Consider the following 26,385-nt stretch of genomic DNA (forward strand, 5'->3'; position numbering starts at 1 on the left):
AGTTAGCTTTGTTTCAACATGTGTCTTAATCTTGTTGCCTTTTGTTTTTTGTTTTTTGTTTTATGAGAGTCTTGCTCAGAGAAAGAGATGGAATAAGATAGTTACAGTGTGATAGATTTGTGATATGAACCCCAGACCAACACGAAAACAATTTTCCGATCGTCCTGGCTTGCATCGGAGCTCCCGTGAGCCCCGCCAGGGGATCACATCCACTTGGCCTTTGACATACTCTTGCTACCGTGATAATTTCCAGTTTATAATACATCACCTCATCATCAACACTGCTACCATTATTGAGTGTTTATGGGGACCTGGTGTCACGATGGGGTTTTTAAGCATTACATTGTTTACGGCAACCTAACAACCCTGCGAGGTAGGCATTAGCTCTAGATTTATAGATAAAGAAACCAGGTCTTGCAAAATATCTTGCCAGTGTCAAACAACTGGTAAGAGTTGGGCGGGGCCTCACTTCAAACCACAGTCTGTTCTAATTCCAAAGCCAGTGGACTGACTCACTCTGCTTTACCGGCTTCTCAGCTAAAACGTCGTTGACCCACTGCGACACTGAGGACACACAGCCGCCCAGCAGAACCCATTGCCCCAACACGATGGCCTTTGAGAGACACTTCACCCACCTGCCCTGGGAGAGAGGCCACTCGAAGTCTTGTAGTGATGGTGAAAGACAAGACTGCATCCTCTCTCCGTGCTTGCATTCTGCCCCCCGCCACCCCCCATCTCATGGTGTGTCTTACCTAATGGACAAGCTTGTCACCTCTGAGAACCTTTCAGCTTTGATGCCCTGTGGACCTTCTTGATTCTGGTCTTTAGTCTTCGGGTTCTTCCATTAAAAGCAGAGTATGGGTGGAGGGGCCCCTGGGTGGCTCAGTCGGTTAACCGTCCATCTCTTGATTTCAGCCCAGGTCAGGATCACAGGGTCGTGAGATCGAGCCCCACGTCGGTCTCCATGCTCAGCATGGAGCCTATTTAAGATTCTCATGGGCGCCTGGGTGGCTCAGTGGGTTAAGCCGCTGCCTTCGGCTCGGGTCGTGATCTCAGGGTCCTGGGATCAAGTCCCGCATCGGGCTCTCTGCTCAGCGGGGAGCCTGCTTCCTCCTCTCTCTCTGCCTGCCTCTCTGCCTACTTGTGATCTCTCTCTCTGTCAAATAAATAAATAAAATCTTTAAAAAAAAAAAAAAAGATTCTCTCCCTCCCTTTGCCCCTCCCCACCACCGCTTGCTCGTTCTCTCGCTCTCCAAAAAAAAAAAAAAAAAAAGGAGAATGGTATTTGGGCACAAAGTCTTTATTTGTAAACCATCAAGACAAAGCTTCATTTTAACTATTTAAAAAAAAAAAAAAAAAAACCTGTATGTTAAAATTTCCTTTTTTAATCTGCTTTATAAAAACTATTACTAGAGATTAAACTTTTTTCTAGTCTTTTATCTAGACTCCCCAATGACTCCCCCTCCTCCAAAACTTGTGAGCTCTCAACTTCCCTCATGTCCAACTATTCCTCAGTTGTCCTAAGTGAGGGAAAGAAGAACTTTCTTCCATTTTAAAACCATCGAAGATTTTTGTTTTCATGCGGGTGAGTGAAAAGTTGTGCTTCGCAATGACCCTTTTGAAAGCCTTTCCGAAAGAGCATCATTGCAGAGAACAGAATTTTTAAATAATAACTGAATCGCTTGAAAATCCCTTTGCGGCGAACACAGAATGTCCCCCGCGGTCAGCGAGTCTGCCCCTCTGTGGTCGCTGATTTGGCTCGTTCTCGGTGGAGTCCCAGGCCCCGGATTCAGGTCCTCGAAGAGGCGGCCCCGGGTCCTCTCACGAACAGGGCTGTTCAGTCACCATCACGCCATTTTTCAAAACTCTCTGCAGGGGCGCCTGGGTGGCTCACTGGGTTAAGCCTCTGCCTTCGGCTCAGGTCATCATCTCAGGGTCCTGGGATTGAGCCCCGAATCAGGTCAGTGGGGAGCCTGCTTCCCTCTCGCTCTCTGCCTGCCTCTCTACCTACTTGTGATCTCTCTCTCTCTGTCAAATAAATAAAATCTTAAAAAAAAAATCTCTCTGCAGAGCACTCAGCACTATCAATGGGCTGTTTGCCATTTATTTCCATCTCCCCCTCCAATCTCGATCAGAGACACCTGGAGAGCAGGAATCTTCTGTCTCACTTCCTAAGTATGTCCGGCAGCATCTGGCATATAGCAGGCAGGAGGGAATGAACGAATACACAAACGAATGTAGGAGTTGTGATCTCCTTTCCAAGGCCCGTGTTTCCATTTCTTAAAAATAGGTCCTGTGCTCTGTTTCCCTTTTAAAACACCAGGAATGTTGGAGGATGGGAATGGGGTGTCCAGATGCACCTGGGGGGTTGGTGGAATGCACCCCTCGCCACCAGCTCCCACTGCCTCTCGGGAGGTGCTCGAGACAAGGTCAGATTCACGTGTAGACACATGGCGTTCAGTCATGGCTTGTGTTGTGAGGTGTGTAGTGCAAGCAGTGTGTTTCTAGAAATAGAGCATTAATGTTTGTCAATGACTTACTTCTCTGGATGAGCAAGGCTGCACGGCTAACCCTCTAATGGGTCCCTCCCGCTCCCACCCGGAGATTCTTTCTTGAGGAGAGGGAATGGTGTGGAATTAGAGCTGTCACAACCAGAATGAGACAATGTTGCAAATGGGCATGTCACCTGGCACGTCTGTCGTGGCAGGAAAAGGCTGAGAATTGCTGTTTTAGAAAGGGATGCTGGCGGTGAGGAGGTTGGCCTGAAACTGTGTCTGTCGAGATGTTTGCAATTACAGGTGACAGAAAACCCCATCAAAGTGACATCAGTGTGCTGGATTCGGGCAGAGCAGCATTCCGTGGGCTCGCTGTCTGCATCTCTCAGGCCAGCGTGCTGCTCAGCTCTCGGGCAGGGTCCCCCATGTGTGGGAAGAAGGCCACCGGCAACCCTGTGCTGCCATCCTGTCGGTTTCGGCAACTCCACCGGAAAGGAGTGTGTGTCCCCCCCAGTTGTTCTGAAAGAACTGGCCGAGGGAACCACACTGGTTCTGGCTGCTTGGCTGGGGTCCCGAGCCCATTCTGGAGTCACTTACCATGGCTGGAGTGCTCAGACCCAAGTCCCACACCCACCGCCGGAGGTCCCATGTGGACCCAGCGTGGGCAGGGGCCTTTCTCTGCCCAGGGCTGACCTGCCATTGCCAGAGGAGGGGGGAAGCCCTTTGGCCTGGGGCGGGGGGCCAGCCACAGACAGGCGAAGCCCAAAGGCCAGGCCAAGACACAGGGAGTGGCTGTGGTTGCGGCTGCTGAGGGAGGGCATGGGGGGACTTGACCTCGCACGAGGAGTGGGGGTTTGGGAGGTATGGGGAAAGCAGTCAGGAAGAGGGGGATGCTGAGTAAGCTGTGGGGTGAGGGAATCCGGGTTTCCAGTCTCACTGACAAAGAAGATGATGGGACTTTTATTTGGAGTGAGGAGCTTTACGGAAAGATCGGGTGTGAGGCAAGGGATCCACGAGGTTCTAGAAGTGTTACATTTGGGGCGCCCGTGAGACTCCCCGCGATGGGCATAGATGCCCAGAATACACATTTGGAAGATCCTCAAAGGCCATCCATCCGAGACTCTGCCGAATTTCCCCATCAGATATCTTCCAGGTAGGGCAACTGAATGGAGTCTCTTTTCCAACTGAGCAGGAAAGGATCATCCGGGTTGTTTTGTTTTGTTTTGTTTAAGGCTTATTTATTAATTTTGGAGAGAGAGAGAGAGCAGGGGGACAGGCAGAGGGAAAGAAGCAGACTCCTCGCTGAGTGGAGAGCCCTAGCTGGGGCTCCATCTCATGACCCTGACCCTGACTTCATGAGCTGAGCTGAAATCACAAGTCAGACACTTGAACTGACTGAGCCACCCAGGTGCCCCCATCTGATTTTTTCATTTATGTGTTTGTTATTTTCCTTGGGTTTCATGAACCATCTTGACCTTGTTGGGTTGTTTTGTTTTGTTTTGTTTTTTTAATCAAGTTTCAGTGGAGAACGGCCCCTCCAGCCTTTGCGCACACAGTGTAGCTCCCCTGTCGGCCCACAGTCCGAGGGGGAGGGCCGGGGCTCTGCAGAGGGGGCCGGGGCCGGAAAGGCTGTTCGGTGCTAGCTCTTTGCGAGGATGAGTGCAGAGCTTGGGGGTGGAGGAACTGGGGGAAGGCGGTTTACCCCACACAGTCAGGGAGGGGGAACAGATTTAGCAGTTGGAGAGAAGAGCATCAGCAGAGCGGGGAAGGGCAGAGCGCACGGAGGTGAGGGGTGAACAGGGCGGTCCTGGAGGCGGGAAGCCAGTAAGAAAGGCTGAGGCTTCAGTAAGTTGACGTAACTTGTCCAGGCCCCCCCAGGGACAAAGGGCAGGAGCAGACGTGGAAAGCAAGTCGCCCTCACTCGGGGCGGGAGCTCCTAATCTCTGCCATGGAGAACAAGAGTTGGTACAGTATTGTACGGGGGCGCCGGGGGGGCTCAGTTCTTGAGCATCTGACTCTTGATTCTGGCTCAGGTCACGATCTCAGGATCATGAGATCGAGCCCGGTGTTGGGCTCCACGCCCCACGCTGGGCTCCACACCCTGCATCAGGCTCACATTCAGCGTGGAGTCAGCCCAAGATTCTCTCCCTCTCCCTTCTCGCGCTTGGGCGCACAAACACCTCTCTCTCTCTCTCTCTCTCTCTCACTCTCTCAGACAAATAAATAAATAAAATCTTTAAAAAAAAAAAAAACTGTGTCAACCAGGGCAGAATGAAGCAGCTTTGGGAAACTGGGTGTTGCTTTTCACTTTTGTTGTGCTTTGTTTACTTTTGTAGGGAAATGGGAACCCGAGGTGTTCTGAACCCAGAGGGAAGGGGCTTCGGGGAAAGGAGAGGAGCTGAGACTTCCGACGAGGGCTCGGCTAGAGTCCCCGAGGAGCAGCAGGCCAGTGGAGGGGCTAGCCTCGTCGTGGGGACACCTGCTACCTCCCCTGAGGTGTAGAGAAGAGGGATACGTGTGGAGATGGGGAAGGAGGTGCCCTTTGTCTTGTGACTTGATCGTCTCATAAGAGAGAAGGCAAATCTAAAATAGACAGGCAAAGTTAGGAAAATTAAAAATATTGGCACAGTTGCCATAGAAATTTCTAGGGGCATGAACAAAACATGAGTAAGAAGATCTCCGAGCCGCACGACTTCGATGAGCTGAGCGAGCATGAGTGCACGGCACCCTCCCCAGGGGTTGGCAGCCGAGGAGGGGATGGGGGGAATGAGGTCAGGGGTCGCAGGGTAGACTGGAGAGGGGGGAGGGGGAGTCGGGGTGCAGAACAAACCGTAACCGTACCGCTTAGCCTCACTTTGGCACTAACGTCGGCTCACTCACTCAGATCACCTGTTTGAAGAACCAGAACAGGCCGGCGTGAAAGGTTCTCCTTCAGCCTGATCCCGCAGGTGGAGAAGCCCCCCATTTCATAGATGTGGAAACTGAGGCTAGCCTGGTGAATGAGTGCGCCGCATTTGGAGTTCTCCGGGCTGCCTGTGGGTTTGGGGCCTGTGAGGTGGGCATCCTGGCTGTGGCCAGAGAAGGAGGGACGCCTCCATTAGTGAGTGGCAGATCCGGGGTTGAAACTAGAGGAGAGCGGGCTCCAGCCTGTGTCCCTTTCCACAGTCCAGGCGGGCGCTAGTGACAAGGGCTGAGGGGGAGAAAGACCACGGGAGGCCAGGTCCTCTGTGGAATCTGTTGTTTCCGAGTAAACGAGTACCTTCTGGGCTCCGGGCTCACAAAGGCCCAGAATGGGTCTGCCTTCTCGGGCGTCGTCCCTGGCTTTCTTTGTCCCCTGCCTTTACTGCCCTGCCTCCGGTCACCACGCCTCCCCCACTGCTAGCGGGAGACCAGCCCCCTTCCAGAGCCCTGTGTTGCCTAAATGCACGGTGACGCTAATGAGGGTGGCTGCAAAGTTCCTCTCATCCCCGGAAACTGGTTTGGCTAGAGGACGCCATGCAAGCTTTTTTCTACCGAATAAGAGAGCCTCTCAAAGTAACAAGTGGAAAAAGACATTACAATTCAATTAAAATCTTCCCCCTTTGAACACTCCCAGAGGGAGAAAGCCACTCCGAATTGGTGAGAAATCTAATTTATGGGCTCAGTGTCAGGAAATGGAGTCGTTCACAATGAGCAGCTGTGCGTCCCGGGGACCAGGCCGTGGGTGTCAAGCCAGAGCTCTCTAAGACCCCACCCCCTCCAGCAAGCCCGTTACCACTTTGGGCCTGTTTCCTCATCTGTGAAATGACGATGATGGCCACGTGCTGGTGTCATGGGGATCACGGAGATGATGCACGGACCCGGCATGTGGTTACACCATCCTGCCCGTGCGTCGTAACCAGACCAGCAAACTCCTTTTCTTTAAGAGAAAAGAAAAAAGTCCAGCTGAGCACCTGAGCCATAAAAACACAAGAAATAGCATCTTTTTTTTTTTTAAGATTTTATTTACTTATTTGACAGAGAGAGACACAGCAAGAGAGGGAACACAAGCAGGAGGAGTGGGAGAGAGAGAAGCAGGCTTCCCACCAAGCAGGGAGCCCAGTGTGGGGCTCGATCCCAGGACCCTGGGATCAGACCTGAGCTGAAGGCAGACGCTTAACAATTGAGCCACCGCCCCCAAGAAAAAAGCATCTTAAAGTTCACCTCCGGGGCCCCTGGCTGGCTCTGTCCATTGAGTGTCCGACTCCTGATTTCAGCTCAGGTCATGATCTCAGGGTGGTGAGATCAAGCCCTGCTTTGGGCTCTGCGCTCAGGGGGAGGGAGGTCTGCTTGAGATTGTCTCCCTCTGCACCTCCCCTTACTGTCCCTCTTCCTCTTTCTCCTTCTCTCCTTTTCTAAAATAAGATAAATGAATCTTTAAAAAAAACAAAAAACGAAAAACAAAAAACCTTCCCCACCCCCAGCCACCAGCTGTGCTGCTGTGGACTGTTGTGTCTAAAGCGCTCTTATGCTCTGTTACCAAGCACCCAGCATTCTGTTCCCTTTCCTTTGAGCGTTCCTGTTTTAATACAGTTCTTCCCTCACTTCTGCATTGTCCTTTGAATTGTCATTGCCCTCGGGGGCCAGGCCCTTCTACTCCAGCCCAACCTAGAAAGACATCTCAGTCTTCACACTGTAGGACTCGCCTCCGCCCACCCACGTCTGGATTAGGAGAGGCGAGGTGTCGTACCTGCCCAGGCCACTGCATCTAGTGGCATGTCAGCCCAGTAAAGATTCCTATGCCTGCTTCTGGAGGTTTGGGTTTAATAAGTCTGCACAGTGGGGGGCTCAGGAAAGGGATTTCTGCAAAGCAGCCCAGGTGGTATCTAATGGGTGGGGAGCCACGTTGTAGGCCCCCCCCCACACACACACACAAAATTCAAGTTTGGATTTAAGTAGGCTGGGGAGAAATCAGTAAAACTCAGGAACTAACTCGGGGTCACCAGTGACATTTCAAAAGTGATTTCCATTTAACAGGTGAGGAAATGGAGCAAGGATGGAGACAGGTGGGGGGCGAGCTGGGCAGCCAGAGCAAAGCCCAAGACCCCTGCATCAGGCTCCTTTCTTTCCTCACCACCCCCACCCCTCACCGCCACAGGGCACCTACCCTTCCGGATTCCTTCTTCTGAGGCAGCAGTGGGCTGGGGGGATGTTGTAACTTCAGACCATAAAGGAACAATCACACACTTACACACACATAGGCGCACGCGCGTGCGCGCGCACACACACACACACACACACACACACTCAAGGTCTACCCTTATGAACTGAGGCAGAATCCGTTAAGAGCTCTGTCAGAAGACCCAGCAAAGCTAAAAGCATCTTTTTTGGCTTTGATGTCTTGACAAGATGCTTCCTTTGAAAGCCCAGAGACAGCCCTGTTATTTCCCCTGACAGCCGCAGCGGAAAGCCCTGAAATGAGAAGCAGCGATCCCCCCACCCCTGATGCCCCGAGGTCCGATTTCTTGAGAGCGGCCCACTTGCTCCCCGGGGAGGTGCGACTCCGGCCTGGGAGGCCCAGGGGGCGTGGGCTCCCTGGCTGGCTCTGACCTCTGCTCCCCCTTGGGCAGAGACCCCCAGCCACCAGGGTGTCTTAAGTCTGACTCTTCACCTCTCCCCACCCACGTGCCTTCCTGGGGGAGTCAGGAGCCTGGACGTTTCTCGAATCTGACAGCCAGACTGTGTGTCAGTTGCCTTGCGACTGAGTCTCCAGGGGCTGGTCTGACAGTCTGACCCATTTTTCCTTCCCCTGAGGGCCGCAGGCCACCTGTAGGGAGAGGCCAGGAAATGCTACCACCCTGAGTCTGGGGAGGAGGGGTGAGGAGGGATGACAGTGGGGAAGTGCATTTTCAGGGAAGCTTCCAGAACCTTCCTGCTCCACGCCTGGCTCACCTCTGCGGGGCCATCCTCCGCTGGGGGCTGGCAGAATCTTGGTCCCACCCCGGACTCAGTGAGTCAGAACCTGCATTTTAACAAGATCCCCGTACAGCTTGTTCCTAGCTCCGCTGCTCTGGGCTGCGTGACTTTGGCCAAGCTCCTTTACCTCTCTGAGCTTCCGAGTCTGCAGAGGGTCTCTGAAAAGTGACGCACTTAAGGCTTGACATATACTAGGACTTCCGTGAATGTTAGCTGGCGTTGGTAAGGGGAAAGCGATTGAGGGAGAATTGGTTTTACCACATTCAGACTCGAATCATCCAGTCATGGGGAAGGAGGTCCAGACTGAATGGGAGAAAGTTCCAGATGCAAAGCGAAGAGCCCTCACCATGTGCTTAGTGAACAAATGTCACGGCAGAGAGAGGAGTCTCTCCAGCAGCCTGTGCCCTCACTGTTTAATTTGGGGTTTGTTCAGATTATTGTTCATCTGCTTGGTTCGGGGCTTCCTACCTTCCCTGATGTGCCTTCTCTTCCTGCCACCCCTGCCCCACCACCCCAGAGACGTATCTCCAAGACCTGCTGCTCCCATGACTCTGTTGCCGACAGAATGAAACGGCAGCTCCTTGCCATGGCATTCAAGGCCCTCCACAGTCGAGGCCCAAGCTGACTCGCCAGCCTCTTCCCAGCTTCCACCCTGACTCTGCCCTTTGACCTCAGTCCCGTCATTCCCCAGACTCATCCTTCCTCCTGCTGTTTCCTCTGTCCAGGAGTCTGTTCCTCTGATGGGGGTCCCCCTCCCCTTTCTCTCTGCGCCAGGATCCTACTCCACCCGTGGGGCCCTGCTCCACCAGCGGAGGCTGCATCGTGGGCCGGGAGCACGGGTTCGGCTTGGACTGACTTTGTTCAAGTCCCAGCTCTGCCGTGAACTTGCCATGTGAGCTCGGGCAAGGCACCTCACCTCCCAGCCTGGGCGCATTCCTCCGTCAACGGAGGCTCGCAACAACTGCCTCGCAGACCTGTTGTGAGGACTCATCCACGAAGTGAGAGCATTTCAATACATCAGAGCCATGTTGTCTTATTTCTAGAAGAAGATAACCTCCTCTGGGAAGCTTTTTGCCTTCCTCCTGCCCTGTCCTACGGAATGAGGCACCGTGTGTTCTGTGTTCCGTTAGCTCCCTGCTTAGGGTCGCAGGCCACCCCACTCTGCATCTCGCCACTGCTTGACTTTTCTCCAAGGTGCTGATCAGCAGTCGGGCTTCTGCCCGTCTGTGCCCGTGACCGTGAGCTCCGCCAGAGCAGATATTCCAGTGTCCTGGGTGCGTCTGCACTCGTCGTGCTCAGTATTGGCGGATTATGTGAACAGATCACTTTCGCACTGTGGGGGGAGTTTGGTTGGCACTGTCCTACCTGGCTGTTATGGACTGAGTCGTGTCTCCCCCCGCCACCCTCCTGCCGCTCCGCCAAATCTGTGTGTTACAGTCCTACCCCTGAGAGTGGGACTGGGTTTGCAGAGAGGGCTTTTAAAGAGGTGAGGAAAGGGGCACCTGGGCGGCTCAGATGGTGAAGCCTCCGCCTTCGGCCCAGGTCATGATCCCGGGGTCCTGGGATCGAGCCCAGCACCGCGCTCCCTGCTCAGTGGGGAGTCTGCTTCTCCCTCTAGTTCTCTCTCTCTCTCTCTCTGTCTCTCAAATAAATAAATAAAATCTTTTTTAAAAAACTGTACTTCAAATGCCCAAATCTCTTGGCCAGTGTGTGCAAATTCAGCCACCTTCCGTTGTGTCAACAGGACCCTCTGTGGAACGTTAGGACCCCCTTCCCCTTACAGAGTTCCTCCATTCCTGTGAGCCCCAGTACATGCACACGCAGGTGCAAGGGTGCACACACATGTGCATACACAGTACTGAGACTGTGCTGTGCCTCCTTGCCCCGCATCAGCTACAGTTCCCACGAGGCAGCCATCCTGCAAGTAACTTAAACTTTCAGCCAGCATTTCTAGAAGGCGTACTATGGACCAGGTGTGGTTCTGGGCTCTGGGGAAACCACAGTGAAAAGTTTCTGCATTTATGGAGTTTATATTCTAAAATAACACCATCTAGGGCACCTGGGTGGCTCAGTCAGTTAAGCGTCTGCCTTAGGCTCCGGTCGTGATACCGGGGTCCTGGGATTGAGTCCCACATCAGGCTCCCTGCTCAGCGGGGAGCCTGCTTCTCCCTCTGCCTGCTTCTCTCTCTCTCTCTCTGACAAATAAATAAAATCTTTAAAAAATAAAATACAGTAAAATAGCACCGTCTAGTAGAAGGTACCTCAAGGATAGAAACAGCCTGCGCTGTTTAATGCAATAGCCACGGGCCACCCAGGGCTGCTGAGGACTTGAAATGTGGCCAGTGTGACTGAGGAACTGGCTTTTAATTTTATTTTCATTCATTTAAATTCAAAGAACCGCATGTGGCTAGTGGCTGGCGGATGGAAAGCACAGTTCTAGAGGAAGAAATAAGTAAGCAGGTAAATACTGCCCCCTCCTCTCACCCCAAAAATGTAGGCGTAAATCTTAAATATTGAAAAGTGCTACAAAGAAAGCGAAGTTGGGTAAGGAAATAGAGTGATGTGGGGAGGCATTTGTTTCGGTGGGGTGGCGGTCAGGAAAGTCCCCTCTGGCAGGGAATGTGATCACTGAGGAGTGCTGGGGTAGGATGGTCCAGCAGAGGCCCCGAGATGGAAGGGGTGCCCCTGCTCCAGCAGCCGGAGTGTGATGCCCGAGAGGGAGCAGGAACCCCGGGCTGGAACATTGGAGGGTTTGAGGACTGTTATAAGGGGCCTGGAGAAAGGGCTTCATGCAGACAGGCAGCGTGAACTGATTCTTACCTTAAAACATCCCTCTGCTCTGCAGAGGAAGGAAGCAGGAGACCCAGGGGAGGCTGCCGCAGGCTCCCAGGCGGGCAGGAGAGGGTGGTAGCTGAGACAAGGCAGGGAGAAGGGGAAGCGGTGCCGAGCAGTCTGATACTAGATTTATTTTGAAGATCGCACCGGCAGGATTGCTGATGGATTCACTGGGGCGACACAAGGAGGTTTGGGGCCAGAATGAGCGGTGGTGGAACCACTGACGGAGATGAGAAACCCTGGAGGAGGCAGTGTATGGCTGAAGGGGAAATGAGGGTCTGATCAGCACGAACGGGGAGGCTGACAAGGGCGATTTGGGTGCGCTTAGCCAGAAGGCACGGTCCCCTCTGCTCGGCTGTGCCCATGTCCTCTCCTCACCAGGGCCGCAAGGGATCGTCACTCGCTACTGCGGACATTGCCCAGCGTGGAAATTCCAGGGCTCCTCCTTAAGATGGCTGCGTCCTGGGTTCACAAGGGGAAATGGCCCTCCCAGGGTCCTGCTCAGCTTTGCACCTGAGCCCCTCAGCAGATGGGCGTGGGTAGAGTCCCGCAGAGTTGCTCATAAAAATAAGTCTTCACAGGGTGCCGGGGTGGCTCAGTGGGTTAGGCCTCTGCCTCTGTGTTGTGATCTCAGGGTCCTGGGATCGAGCCCCGCATCGGGCTCTCTGCTCAGCGGGGAGCCTGCTTCCCCCTCTCTCTGCCTGCCTCTCTGCCTACTTGTGATCTCTCTCTCTATGTCAAATAAATAAATAAATAAAAATAGGTCTTCACTTTCACCTTGAACATTCTGTCAGTGGGACTCCCAAGCCCAAGCTACTGGGAAGGTTGAGAGGTGGTGTGCCATCTCTCCCACTCCCCATCCTCCTGGATGTCAGCCATACGTGTTTCAAAACCCACCTCCCTTCTCCTTTAACCGCACAACGAAAGGGCCCCTCCATATCAGCTCATGCATTTAGACGCTCAGCATGGCTCATTCCGCAGCTTGCTTTCCGCTAACATATCCTACTCCTATTAAGCAAATTGTTCCTGTACTCCCCAGTTAATATTTGTTTAATGCAATTCCAATCAAAATTCTAACAGGATTTTTATTTTGCAGATGATTCTGATTTATGAGAATTGATTGAGGTGAATAAATGATCAAAATAACCCAGAAATGTTTTGCAAAAGAAGAGTGATAAGGAGGAATTCACTCTACCAGATATTAAAACACACTCTTTTAGGGGGAGGGGGTTGATGTCACGTGGTAGTTGTATTTTTTTCTCAGGAGCCTCCATACTGTTTGTCACAGTGACTGCATAAAACATACTCTATTAAAAAAAAAAAAATTAAGTGAGGCATAAGTACGGGTCCCAGTACCTAGATAAGAGGCACAGAATAGATGACTCAGAAACGCCCTAGTATATATAAAAATTTAATGTATGACAAAGATGATTCCATATCTAGAAAAGATAACACAGTATGTGCTATGAGATAATTGGTAACTTTCAAGAAAATGGTTAGAATTGTATCTTTCAGCTTAACCCAAGATCAGCCCAATTCCAGATGTAACAAATAAAGCTAAAATACTCTAAGAAAACATAGAGTAATATGTCTCAGTTATCAAAGAAGACAATCACTTTCCTTTTTATTAAATGTGCAAATGATTTTTATTTATTTTTTCTGTTGAAATATGATTGACATATAATATCCTGTTATTTTCAGGGGCACCTTGTAGCGATTCCATGTTTTCCTGTCATTAGGAAGTAGTCCCCACGATAAGTCTAGTCACCTTCTGTCATGGTACAAAGTTATTACAGTATCATTGACTATATTCCCTATGCTGCACTTTACATCCCCAGGACTTACTTTTTTATAAGTGAAAATTTGTACCTCTTAATCATTACCCTTTCCCTATTTCATGTGCCCTGCCTGCCCCCGAACCCCCCGCCCCTGTAACCAGAGTTTGTTTCTTGTAACTGGAAATCACTTTCTACATATAAAACCACAATGAAAGGAGCCACAAAAGAAAATTTGCTGCCTCTAAAACTTAACATTTTTACATGTAAAACAAGAAAAACACCATCTACAAGAGTATAAGATAAATGATAGACTAGAAAAATTTTGCAACAAATATAATAACATACTGATATTCTTAATCTGGAGAGAACTCCTACATTAATAATAAAACCACTGAGCATCATAAGATAAAAATGGCATAAATAAGCAATTCAAAAAGAAAGAACACACGTGGCAAGTAAATCTCTGGAAACAATTCAACCTGATTAGCAATCAAGGAAAGCACAAAGACATATGAAGACAGTTTAACCCTACCTAATTGGCAAGGCTTTTTCGTGGTGGTATTTCCAGTAAGTAGAGCGGTAAATCGAGCGTTCTCGCTCACTGCTTGGGGAAGGTCTGGCTGATGCAAAAGCTGGCCAAGTGAGTCAAGAGAACTTCAAATGTACCTACTCTTTGACCCAGTGCTTCTGTATCTAAGCATTCATCCAAAGGTAGTTGTCAGAAATAAGGACTCAGGGTGTTGACCATAATTTTGTTGAGAAGAGCCAAAAATTGGAAATAAATATCCAGCAAAAGTTGGAAGACTAAATACATTATGTGTGGTCTGTCCCTACAAGAAAATACCACGCAGCCATTTTCTTAATCATTATTTTGCTCAATATTTGTAGAAACGAGGAACCTTTCCATGAGTGAAAGGAAGGCACTACAATATTTGGGGTAATTTTTTTTCTTCTTTACACTTCAAATCATTTTCTGGATTTTCTCTCCTGGTGATTTTACTCTTACAATAAGAAACAAACATGGATACCCATTTTCTAATGCCCATGAAACACCGCTTGCCCGCCCCAGATCTTGCTTCTGATGTAGCATCAAGTAAAGTCGCTAGAGGACCCAGTGACATCTTGTCTTCAATATCCCTTCCACCAGCCCACCCACCACTCAGTGCCTTTATTGCTTTTCTCTGTTTGCCGCTAGACACGAACGAGTGACCTGCACCCTCCTTTGCTTGCTCTGGGCCAGTTTCCACGGCCGTTTCCAAAGAGAGGAAGAGAAGAAGATGACCTTTCATTTTCATGGGCCCCACTCTGACCATCTGTCCTTACCTAGGTGTTTCCTTTGGGAAACACCAGTCGGTGTGGCTTAGAAAGAAATGCTAGTTTCTTCCACCTTGTGGAAAAACACTGACCCTGTCTTTGTTCTTATCCCACAGATATGATGCTGCCTCTTGTATGTAGCCATTGGAGCAGTGACAATTTTCTGGGCTGAAATCATTCTCAACACTCAAACATTAGACTTCAGCATTCAAGGAAAGCCAAAGCCATTGGAGGGGGACTACAAGCCCAAAGCCTTTTATCTTACTTGTTCCAAAAATTTCACTGCCCCTTTCCTACCTGCCCACCCCTGCCCACCCCCCAGATTAAACTATTGCACACAGACAGGCAGCATGGCGAGCAAGCGAAAATCCACCACACCGTGCATGGTTCGGACCCCACAAGTAGTAGAACAGGATGTGCCCGAGGAAGGAGACAGGGCCAAAGAGAAAGGAATCAGCGCACCACAGCCTGAAGCAGCCAAGGACAGTTGGACAGTGGAACCTGAAAACTCTTCCAAAGAAAATGAAGTGATCGAAGTGAAATCTACAGGGGAAAACCAATCCAAAAAACTCCAAGGTGGTTACGAATGCAAGTACTGCCCCTACTCCACGCAAAACCTGAACGAGTTCACGGAGCACGTTGACATGCAGCACCCCAACGTGATCCTCAACCCCCTCTATGTGTGTGCTGAATGTAACTTCACAACCAAAAAGTACGACTCTTTGTCTGACCACAACTCCAAGTTCCATCCCGGGGAGACCAACTTCAAGCTGAAGTTGATCAAGCGCAATAATCAGACTGTCTTGGAGCAGTCCATCGAAGCCACCAACCACATCGTGTCCATCGCAGCCAGCGGCCCCACCAGCGGCGACGGTGATCCCGGCATCTCCGTGAGTAAGACGCCCATCATGAAGCCAGGGAAACCAAAAGCTGATGCCAAGAAGGTGCCCAAGAAGCCCGAGGAGGCCACTCCCGAAAACCACGTGGAAGGGACGGCCCGCCTGGTGACTGACGCGGCTGAGATCCTCTCGAGACTCGGAGGCGTGGAGCTCCTCCAGGACACGCTAGGACACGTCATGCCTTCTGTCCAGCTCCCACCAAATATCAACCTTGTCCCCAAAGTCCCTGTCCCGCTGAATACTACCAAATACAACTCTGCCCTGGACACGAATGCCACCATGATCAACTCCTTCAACAAGTTCCCTTACCCAACTCAGGCTGAGCTGTCCTGGCTGACCGCTGCCTCCAAGCACCCGGAGGAGCACATCAGAATCTGGTTCGCCACCCAGCGCTTAAAGCACGGCATCAGCTGGTCCCCGGAGGAGGTGGAGGAGGCCCGGAAAAAGATGTTTAATGGCACCATCCAGTCGGTACCCCCGACGATCACCGTGCTGCCAGCCCAGTTGGCGCCCACCAAGATGTCACAGCCCATCCTCCAGACAGCACTGCCGTGCCAGATTCTCGGCCAAACCAGCCTGGTGCTGACTCAGGTGACGAGCGGGTCGACGACCGTCTCTTGCTCCCCCATCACACTTGCCGTGGCCGGAGTGACCAACCACGGCCAGAAGAGACCTTTGGTGACTCCCCAGGCTGCCTCCGAGCCCAAGCGTCCACACGTCGCTCAGGTGCCAGAGCCCCCACCCAAGGTAGCCAACCCCCCTTCCCTGACCCCAGCCAGCGACCGCAAGAAGACAAAGGAGCAGATCGCGCATCTCAAGGCCAGCTTTCTCCAGAGCCAGTTCCCCGACGACGCGGAGGTCTATCGGCTCATCGAGGTGACCGGCCTGGCCAGGAGCGAGATCAAGAAGTGGTTCAGCGACCACCGGTACCGGTGTCAAAGAGGCATCGTGCACATCACCAGCGAATCCCTTGCCAAAGACCAGCTGGCCCTCGCGGCCTCCCGACACGGCCGCACGTACCACGCCTACCCAGACTTCACCCCACAGAAATTCAAAGAAAAAACCCAGGGTCAGGTTAAGATCCTGGAAGACAGCTTTTTGAAAAGCTCCTTCCCGACCCAAGCGGAACTGGACAGGCTAAGGGTGGACACGAAACTCAGCAGAAGGGAGATCGAATCCTGGTTCTCGGAGAGACGGAAGCTTCGGGACAGCATGGAGCAAGCTGTCCTGGATTCCATGGGGGCCGGCAAAAAAGGCCAAGACGTGGGGGCCCCCAACGGTGCTCTGTCTCGGCTCGACCAGCTCTCCGGGGCCCAGTTAGCCGGTTCCCTGCCCAGCCCCTCACCAGCAATTACGAAGAGTCAAGAACAGGTCCATCTCCTGCGGAGCACGTTCGCCAGAACCCAGTGGCCCACCCCCCAGGAGTACGACCAGTTAGCGGCCAAGACCGGCCTGGTCCGGACTGAAATCGTGCGTTGGTTCAAGGAGAACAGATGCTTGCTAAAAACCGGGACCTTGAAGTGGGTGGAGCAGTCCCGGCACCTAGCCGGCGAGCACGGTCACGGCCACGACGCGGCGCCGAGGAAAGCCGCGAGAGCCGTCGCGGCCGAGAGCCCGAAGAATGGGAGCGAGGTGGCTCAGCCCCACTACAAGGACCCCAAAAAGCTCTGCGAGGAGGACTTGGAGAAGTTAGTACCCAGGGGGAAAGTGAGCAACGAGCCGGCAAAAGACGGTGCGCCGGCCAAGCCTTCGGAAGGCGCCTCGGACAGGTCGGAGGGCAGCAGCCGGGACGGCCCGGGCAGCGAGGAGAACGAGGAGTCGGGCGTCGTGGATTGGGTGGAGGTCACGGTCGGAGAGGAGGACGCCGTCTCAGACCGGTCCGACAGCTGGAGTCAGACCGCAGCCGAAGGTGCCGCCGAACTGGCCGGCTCGGACTCGGACAGCATCCCGGCAGAGGCCGGCCAGGCCTAACAGGTAACTCCACCTGCTCCCCGTCTGGGAACGAGGGGAGGGCGCCGGTTTTCTCCCTTTTCATTGCCGGGGTCAGTATAGGTTTGTAGGGGACTGAGATGGTGACACAGATGATGGGGTCTTATTTTTAGAAGGAAGGAAAATAGTGATGCCATCAGGCAGGGTCGGAGGAGCCAGAGTGGGTCGGGCAGGACCAGCCGAGAGGGTCCTTGGCTTCACATTGGATGGAAATCAGATGTGAGCCAGCGGGAAGCGAGAGCAGAGTTTACTGAGGTAGAGAGAGAGCAGATACAGCCGGAGGGCCTGGGAGACTCGGAGAGGAAAGGAGCATGGGTCCCATCTTGGCTTGGGGTCTGGGGTTTTCCTTGACGACTTCGTTCTAGTCATCCATGAACTGCTGGGAACAAAGACAGCATCCAGTCATCCTCCTAAATTACTCATTCCCATGATCCCAGAGGGTCTGTCACGTCACGAAGTCTAGGGCCAGTCGTCTGCAATAGGCTTAGACACACGCCAGCCGTGCCCGGTCATTCCTGGGATGTTACCGATTGTGCCGGAAGCCTCCAGAGAAGTCAATAATTCCTTGCCCCTTTCAAGGAGGACACACATGAAGGCGTGTGTAGGGCGGGGGTGCAGGTCCTCGCGAGAATGGAAACAGGAAAGGCAGCAAAAAGCAGACTTGTGTGGACTCCTTCAGTCTCCCTGTCTCACTAGGCGCCGGCAGATTCTCTGTCCTCATTTGCAAGGCTGATGGGTGACAGCGCCACCGCCTGTGGCCTCTTACGGACACCCCCCTCTGGGGCCTGTCCATTCTAAAGTCTAGATGCAGTCGTCACGGAGACACTTCCTTCTCTTTCTTCGTGTTTGCTGCTCTAAGAAACAAAGGATGTTTTTCCTTTTTCTTTCCGTCTTTTTTTTTTTTCTTCATTTTCTTTCCTTTCTGGATTTTTTTAGAGTAGTTAACCAAGTCTACTGGCTAGAGATCTGGGGTTGTTTCTTTTAACCTGACAGGTCTGGGTCTTTGCCTTGGCCTGGCTAAAGGAAGGCATGGATGTCACCAAGTCACCCAGCTTCTAATCGCGCTGATTGGGTCCCTGGAACCCCTTCAGATCTGGAAGAAACGGATGCAAATGAGGCCCGAGGTGCCACAAAAGCCTGAGAAGGGAGGTTGTCATGGTTACTAATGGCCGTGTCATCCACATGATGGGACACGGCGCCCAAGCCCCGATGTTTGTGCTTTCCGGAGAGGTCTGTACACATCAAGGCCTAAAGGCCCGACTGCCGGCTCCGTGGTGGGTTCAGAATAGAGGGGGCAGCGGGGCGAGGGGCACGGGAGGCAAAGATCACCTCGGCCAAAGCCGAAATGTTGCAAGGACAGCCTGGAACCAGGAGGAAGACGTGCAATTTACCATCTGCCCGCATGGGCTTCTCCAGGGGTCCCTTAAAAGGCAACAGAAGGGGACACCCCCATGTCACCTTTTCAAGTAATAAAATAAAGGTAAGAACCTCCAGAATGATTTATAAGGTCCCAAAAGGAGTCCTGGAAGATACCATACCTCTTTATTAATGAGTCCGGACAACTTTGGCTGGTGAGCCACTCATTGGTTTATTTATTTTGTAGTAGTATAAGGTGCCTGGCCACAAAATAAAGTCTTCTGGAAACCTTGTTTTTAGCCAGTTCCATGAAAATTTCACTAGCCAGCTAGTGAAAATGATTTAAGGAACAGCCGGTTGCAGATGCCATTAAGTCTTCCTTCTCCCCGACCCCGACTTTTCAGGAGGGAGCAATAATGGGTTACAGGTGACAATGCGGCATAGAGGGAGGGGCTAGTGATCAGAGGGGGCTGAAGGCTATGGAGGCCACCAGTAGCACCCCAGGCCTGCCACCATCTGGATGCCTTGGTTCCTCTCTCTGGCTATTTTCCTGCCTTCTTAAGAGATCCTACCAGCCCAGCCTGTATCTGCCTTGTTGAAATAAGGGAGAGATTTTTTTTTTTTTTTTTTTTTTGGTCCAGTCCAAATCTGCCTGAAAACTCGTAGCTTGCCTTGTCTTCTTGACCTTTTCCAATGCCTGACAGAGTCTACATGATTGCTTTTTCCTCCTGCCATGGAGTGGACAACAGTCAGTTCAATTCAGCAAATCCATTCTGCACACCTACTGTGTGCCAAGCTCTGTGCTAAGCACCAAGACGACGGGATGAAGAAGACAGATGAGGGTCCTCACACACATGGAGCTCAGTCAGGCCCAGGAGAGAGGAAACTGCTCTTTCCTTTACTAGCCGGGGTGATCCATGGTGTGACCAGGAGACTAACTCAGGCTGCGGTCAGGGCAGGCTTCGTGGAGGAAGGGACATCTGCCTCAGGGGCTAGCTGAGGGGAAGGAGTTAGCTCATGCACCAGCAAGGAAGAGAGGTTCATGTGGAAGGAGTAGACAAGGCAAAGTTCCAGAGACAAAAGAAGGAATGGTACAGCTGAGGAACCAAGTTTGGGCACAGCCAGAAAGCCGAATTGGGGGTTCAGCAGACGATGGGAAAGGACAACTGGAAGAAAAGACGATGGTTTTCCCCAGCAGGCAAAGCTCTTCTGGACCGAGTTTGAATAGAAGAATGCCGAGTGTCCCTGTATCGCAGAGTGAGCTTGGAGGGCACGTCCAGATCCCCATCCCCGAGTGGCGGTTGTCTGGGGATGGCAGCTCCCGGAGCCCCCTGAGGCCACCTGTCCCCATCCCCTCTCCCCCAGGCAGTACCACCGCCAACAGCCAAAAATGCCCACCTGTGTTGGCTGCCACCGTGCCTGCCCCTGACCTGAGACCGGAGAGGAACATGAAGGGGGGACACAAGGTTAAAACCATAGAGAGCAGCTTTGGAGGGAAGGACAGGAGGACGGAAGGACAGGAGGACGGAAGGGGGTACACGGACTCCTGAGGATCCAAGGCAGAGAGTTAGGCACCTGACCACAGATGGTCTCACTCAGTGGTCCTAGTGACGCCAGATTTTTTTTTTTAAAAAGGTTTATTTACCCACTTTAGAGAGAAACAGAGAAAGCAGGGAGAGGGGCAGTGGGAGATAGAAAAAAAAATCTTTAGCAGACTCCCTGCTGAGCATAGAGCCCAGCTCGGGGCTCGATCCCCCGAACCTGAGCTCATGACCCAAGCCCAAATCAAGAGTCGGGTGTTCAACCTACTGAGCCACCCAGGCACTCCCCCACCCTGTAATTTTTTACAAACCCAAAAACAGAGGCTTGAAACCAAGGAGCTTAGTGTATTCTCCGAGCCAGCACCTCACTTCCATCCCAGAGCCCTGGCTCCTACCGCCGTCTCTGCCTCTCTGTTTTGGACAGAAATTCTCCATTTCTGGCTGATCCCTCCCACCCCCGTGGTGGTGTTGGGAGGCAGGGAATACCTAGGGTGTCTAGAATGGGCCATTAAACATTAGCTAAATCAGAGACGGACAAACTAGCTGTTTTCTTCCCCTCTCTCCCCCGCCAAAAACCGGGAACACCCAGAACCCCCCTTTTATGTTTCTTTATGGTAAACACCACAAGCACGAGCTGAGAAATGTTCCTAAGCAAGATGCTAAGAGCTGCTCAACACCTGGTGACATCCGACATCCCTAACTGGCTTCCTGGTATTTCTGAGGTGCCACTTTATGGAGGGACGGGCTGCGGTCCGCCCTAGGGCTGGCATCCTGGACACAGGCACCCCTGAAAGGAACCTTTCAACTTGGAAGAAATCCCTCCAAATTACTTCACAGCTTTTATGAACTGAACACATGGGTCTCTTGAAATTCATAAATATTCAGCGATGCCTTTATTTAAACACGTATTTATTTAGGAAGCTGCCGTTGAGTTCAGTTGTCGCACGTATAATAATCCTGAAAATAATGCACCGTTTTGGCTACGGAGAAGGTGTTAGGGGATGTGTATACGAGAGAGGGAGGATGGACTTGGGTGGGCAGCTGAGAGCAGATGCCGGGGTTCCCCCTTGGTGCGAGCTAAGCATCCCCTCACTGAAGCTTCAGAAAGCTTACGTCAGCGTTCGACTCAGCCGGGCTCCCTTGGCTGTGAGGTTGGACAGAAAGGTAAGGAGGCCCATCCAGACCTTGAATTGTGTTGTCTTGATTCAGCCTCTGGGTCTAGTTATCAAAGCCATCTACTAAGAGACCTGTCCCGGTGAGAGGCTGAACAGTAAATTTCCTCCTTTCCGAAAAATGAGTCAGAATACTTGAGCCCCACATGGCCAGACATATGCCTCGATGTTTGGCCAGATGGAATATCCCAGAACTCCTACTACTGAGAGTTTCTATTTACTGGCCTGTGCCATGTGCTTGGGATTCTTCTGCACACATCCAGTAACTCGCCGAAACTTCATTCCATCCCTGTGAGATAGGTGTGGCTTTCTTCCCATTTTGCAGAGGGCAAAACTGAGGCTCAGAGAGATTTGCCCTGTGTTCCACAGCTCAGAGTTGGCGGAGGCTAGAGGCCACCTCTCGTCTGTCGGGTCAGTGCCTGACCCAGGCACAGGGACAGCACCACCACAGCTCAGCCTGGACCAACAGGGCTTGGCCGCTTCTTAATACAATACACGAAAAAATGAATACATAAGTATTCATTTGCTAATTCTGCTCCCTCCCAGTTTCTGACAATTATTAGGGATGGCTTTGGAGAAGAGATAAATTTTGTGAAATGCCAGAAAAGTATGGGGAACATATTGGATGGAAACATCGTTCAGCTTGCTTCAAAAATTTAAGGCTACCCAGTGTTGCATCGTGGCTGCCATTTAGGATCTGGGATATGTGTGTCCCCCGCGATCTGTTCAGATTAGGTGTCCAAATACAGATATTCGAATGAGCGGATGGATGGATGGATGGATGGGTAGATGGATGAAAATGTAATTGTCTGTTTCCGGGTCTCCCCTCCACCAGACCCTTGAACACAGGGACCATATCCCATGCATCTCTGAGTCCCCAGTGCCTAATGGGGAGCAAATACACAGCAGCAGTGTACTGAACCACCCTGAGAATTAGCTAACGTGGTTGGCTCTCAGTTGTTTGGAATCCAACATTTCAGGCGTTGGCTCCTCCTCCTCGTCTTCTGTCACTTGGCGGACACCAGACAGAGGAGTGGCGCTGGGGACAGCCTGCTCTCCAGTGTGTGCGAGCAGCTGAAGGAAAAGGTCTGCTGGAGAACCCGTCACTGGGCGATGCACACTAGCCTGGCGGCCCCAGCACTAATAAAGTTAAATGCGACACTTCTGTTTACCTGATTCTGGAGCTTCTCACAGCAGAGCTCTCACCGTGCTTTTGGGAAGCTTGTAGCAACTTAGGAGCCATGACGTCTGAGTTCCCTCATCTGTCAGAGGAAGGATGTGGGCCCCAAGGAGAGGAAGTCACTGGGCCAGAGGCGCCTGTCATAAGTGACGTGGCGCCTTCGTGCATCAGGTATCTGGGGAATGCCTGCGGCATGCCAGGTTCTGGGGGTCAGGAGAGCTGCTGTGCCCAGCGTGTCCCTGTCCTCATGGAGCCCACAGTCTCGTGAGGAATGAAGCTTTAAGCAAACAAAAAGGAAGGACTGCCATGCTGACAAGTTTCTTTAAAGGAAAGGTCCCTGGTCTGTGAGACTATGGAATAGGAGAATTTGACTTGATTTCAGGGGTTGGGTGAGTTTTCTTGAGAGATAATAAATGACTTGAAATCTGAAAAGTCAAGTATGAGTTGGCTGAGCCGTGAGGAGGGGACCACATTCAAGCACAAGGTACAGCGTACTCAAAGCCCCTGAGGCCAGAGGGAACTTAAGACATCAGGGACCTAAAAGGTGGCCATTGTGGCTGTGATTTGCCCGAATTCACACTCTATAGACATGCAGGGGTGAAAAGCCAGAGTGCTACGTGGACTCACCTATAACCCAAATTTCTCTTGATATTCTTCTACCTCACCCATAAAGAAGACTCTGCATGGTTCTGTGTGTAGGATCCTGTAGAGAAAGGTTGAGACGCTCTGAGATGCTCCAGGAAGGAGTGAAAGGAAAGTCATGTTGGAGAGAGCTGGGTGTTCAGACCTTCCTACCCCCTGTGGTAAATGGAGCACGGATGGTGGAAAATTCTAGAGCATCCACATGCGCATTACTTTATTCTGTCTTATTAGTAAGTGTTTGTAACCTTAACACTTATGGTATTAGTCAACGAGGGCTGCCAGAACAGAACAGAGTGAGTACTTAAACAACATAGATTTCCTCACCGTTCCAGAGGCTGGAAGGTCAAGATCCAGGTGCCAGCAGGGTTGGTGGCTGGTGAGGCCTCTCTCCTCGGCTTGCAGATAGCCACCTTGTTTCTGTGTGCTCTCCTGGTCTTTCCTCTGCACATGCTCACTCCTGATCTCTCCTTATAGGGGCACTAGGACCCCTCCCCTATGACCTCATTGAACCATAATCACCTCCTTGAAGGTCCATCTCCTGGTACAGTCATACTGGGGATTGGGCTTCTGCAGATGAATGGTGGAGGAGGGGACATAATTCAACCCATGGCACTAACAGAGCTGTCTCTTGTTGTCAGGATTAAATTAAATAATACGAGTGAAATTCCCTAAATGCAGTGGGGAGGGGGGCGGTACGCATTAGTATCAGCAATGCTCAGCTGCCCACTCTGCATTGAGTCCTTTCTCTATAGAGAAGACCTTGGTCGACTGCTTCCTGCCTTTCCAAGTTGACTTTTCAGTTGAGGCCCCACTTGTACAAGCTCAAGCCGTTAGGTGTTAATTGCATCTCAGAGGGGTGGGGGTCGGGGTGGGAGCTGAGCCCTTACTGTGCTGGACACTTTGCATGTGTTGACAACGCTCTGAAGTCAACATTTTTTTTTTTTAATTTTATGGTGGAGGAGAATGAGGCACAGAAAGGTAACTCATCCAAGATCATTGAGCTGGAAAGTGGGGGAGCTGGCATTCAGACCCAAATCCACGTGCGTAAACACGAGGGCTGTGCCTTATGAATTTAAAATACAACTCTGTTTGCTCAAATACTTTGGACTCCTCTGGATAATATCCTCAGTTGGAAAAAGGGCAGAAAGAACCAGTGACCCCTCTGATTCCTCCATCCAGCCTCCTTGCAAGCAGCCTGGGGGAGATGTACCTGGCTTTTAAATCTCAGCAATTCCCCCAAGCCGAGAGGCTCCCCAAACTGCTGCAGGAAAAAGAGCACTGGCCAGATGTGTCTTGGCCAGATGTGCCTGAGTTGACCGAGGCCTGGCATGGGAATGATTTAGGATGGGATGGAATCTTCCTGGCCCCCCGGGGAAATTGCTTAATCACTCTCCCTGCCACCGTGTTTTCCTTTTCCCAATTCTAATTAAAATCAGACCATGCCCCCTTGCAAGAAAAGAAAGTTTGCCTCAAATATTATTAAGATAATAAATCACTATCACAGTGCTTGTTTTTCTCACGGAGTACTGTGTTACACTCTCCTGAGTCCACAGGGCTTTGGGAAATCCCTACAGGGAAAATTAAAGAGACACAGAAACAGAAAGGTATCACATGGGAAAAGAATACTAATTTTTTCATGTTTCCCCAATGGATAAAGTAATAAAGAAGCAGATTTTGCTAAAGAATTTGATAGTACTTTTTAACCTTCCAAGCTGTCCCCAAGATAGAAAGGGAGGCAGAGGGTTCCCTGTCCTGGGCAGGGTTCAGGGAGAGGCTGGACGTCCGCTTGGTAGAGATGATTGAATAGTGGCCATATGCGAAGGGCCCGACGACTTTGCTGTTTCCTCGCATAGCCGAGATCCAGTGCTCTAGGATCAAGTAATCCATTGGGTCCCTGGTTCTCTGCAGGGGGAGTGTCCCTGACCAGGAACCAGTGGTAAGATTGCAGCTCGAAGCCCAGGGGATTCGCAAGAGGCCACATCCTCAAAGTCACTGTACTACTGGAAAATAGAAACCTAGAAGGGAGCTCCGTCACCAGTCTTGGGTAACCAGCCACGCCTCCCAAAGCACTGTGATTTTCCCATTTTTCATTCACTAATGAACTTTGGAGTTTACTTTTGGGGGCCAGACCCAGTGCAGGGGGGGGTGGGGTGCGGGGCAGGGGTCTTGCAGTGAACGCTCTGGGCCCCGCCCATGTCCTCACAGGATGGACAGTTAGCCAGGCAGTGTGAAGACAGTGTGACTCGGTTGTACTGGGATGCCCAGGTACGGGAGCGTCTCACAAGGAGACCGGAGGGCACCAGGAAGCAAGGCTTTTCGGGAAAGCAGCCTGTGGCTGGCCACGGCTGCCCATAGGGAAGGCTCTGGGGCCACTGCTCTGTCCCTCCCGGGGACCATGCCCTGCCTTCTGTTTCCAGCAGCTTCCCAGTCTCTCTCTGAGAGCCCCGCCAGCTCCCACAATCCTGCCCGTGGCTACGCACCCTGGGAGAGGTCAAGGAGAGCTGAAGTCCAGCGGCTCCCAGGGTGCCTCCGAGGGCCCAGAGCCGACCAAGGACATCCGGGGTCTCTGCAAAAGCAGCTCTGTCTCCTTTTCTCCAGGCCACCCTCTTGCCCTTGCAGTCTGTTTTGGGGAGGTTTTAAGGATTTTGTTCAGTAGTTTTTTCTTCCTTAATACGTCTGGTTGGAGGATTGTGTGTGTCCGTGTCCAGAGGACCTGACACAGGGAACCCGAACACATTGCCAGATGAAGAAGCACCTTTATGCTGAGGTGTATCTAAAAATGTGAGACTTTGGGCCTTTGAAGAGACGTGGTTCCGTTCCATTTTTGAGGAAATAAAATAGGTGTACTCACACGCACGTACACACACATGCACACACACACACACGAGTGAGTGAGCTCACGGACTCCTAAAGCCTCGATTTTACACACGTGACCTTCCTCGAGGAAAAGCTGAAGCGGTATTTCGGGAGCACCTGCTTGCTTGGCCGGCCTCACCTGTAACCCCCGCGGCGGCCCGCAGGTGTGAAGTGTGGAAGCGAGTCTCCGGGAGGTTAAGCGGCAGACACAGGCACACAGCAGACACAGGGACACACCCGGGATCCCCACTACTCTGCTCTTCCCGCTCGGACCCACCGCAGCCGGTACCCACGGTCGGCCCGACGGGGAGAGGGAAGAGCAGTAGCTGTCTCCCCGCCTTGGGCCTCCTTCCCGGAGTCTTGAGCCCTGCTCGGGTGGACCTCCACCCAGAGG

At 51.9% G+C, this 26,385-nt stretch overlaps 1 protein-coding gene across 3 annotated transcripts in view; it reads left to right on the top strand.

Moving 5' to 3' along the window:
* ZHX2 (zinc fingers and homeoboxes 2) overlaps positions 1–26,385 on the top strand; it is a 155,970-nt gene that overhangs the window by 125,611 nt on the left and 3,974 nt on the right. For all 3 annotated transcript variants that reach the window (XM_032316888.1, XM_032316889.1, XM_032316891.1), the window contains exon 3: positions 14,473–17,229. In XM_032316888.1, the coding sequence (XP_032172779.1) occupies positions 14,707–17,226 (2,520 nt within the window). In that variant the 5' untranslated portion in view covers positions 14,473–14,706 and the 3' untranslated portion in view covers positions 17,227–17,229. The remainder of the gene's footprint in view (positions 1–14,472; positions 17,230–26,385) is intronic.

Source organism: Mustela erminea, chromosome 16 (genome assembly GCF_009829155.1).
Source record: "Mustela erminea isolate mMusErm1 chromosome 16, mMusErm1.Pri, whole genome shotgun sequence".
Taxonomy (NCBI): domain Eukaryota; kingdom Metazoa; phylum Chordata; class Mammalia; order Carnivora; family Mustelidae; genus Mustela; species Mustela erminea.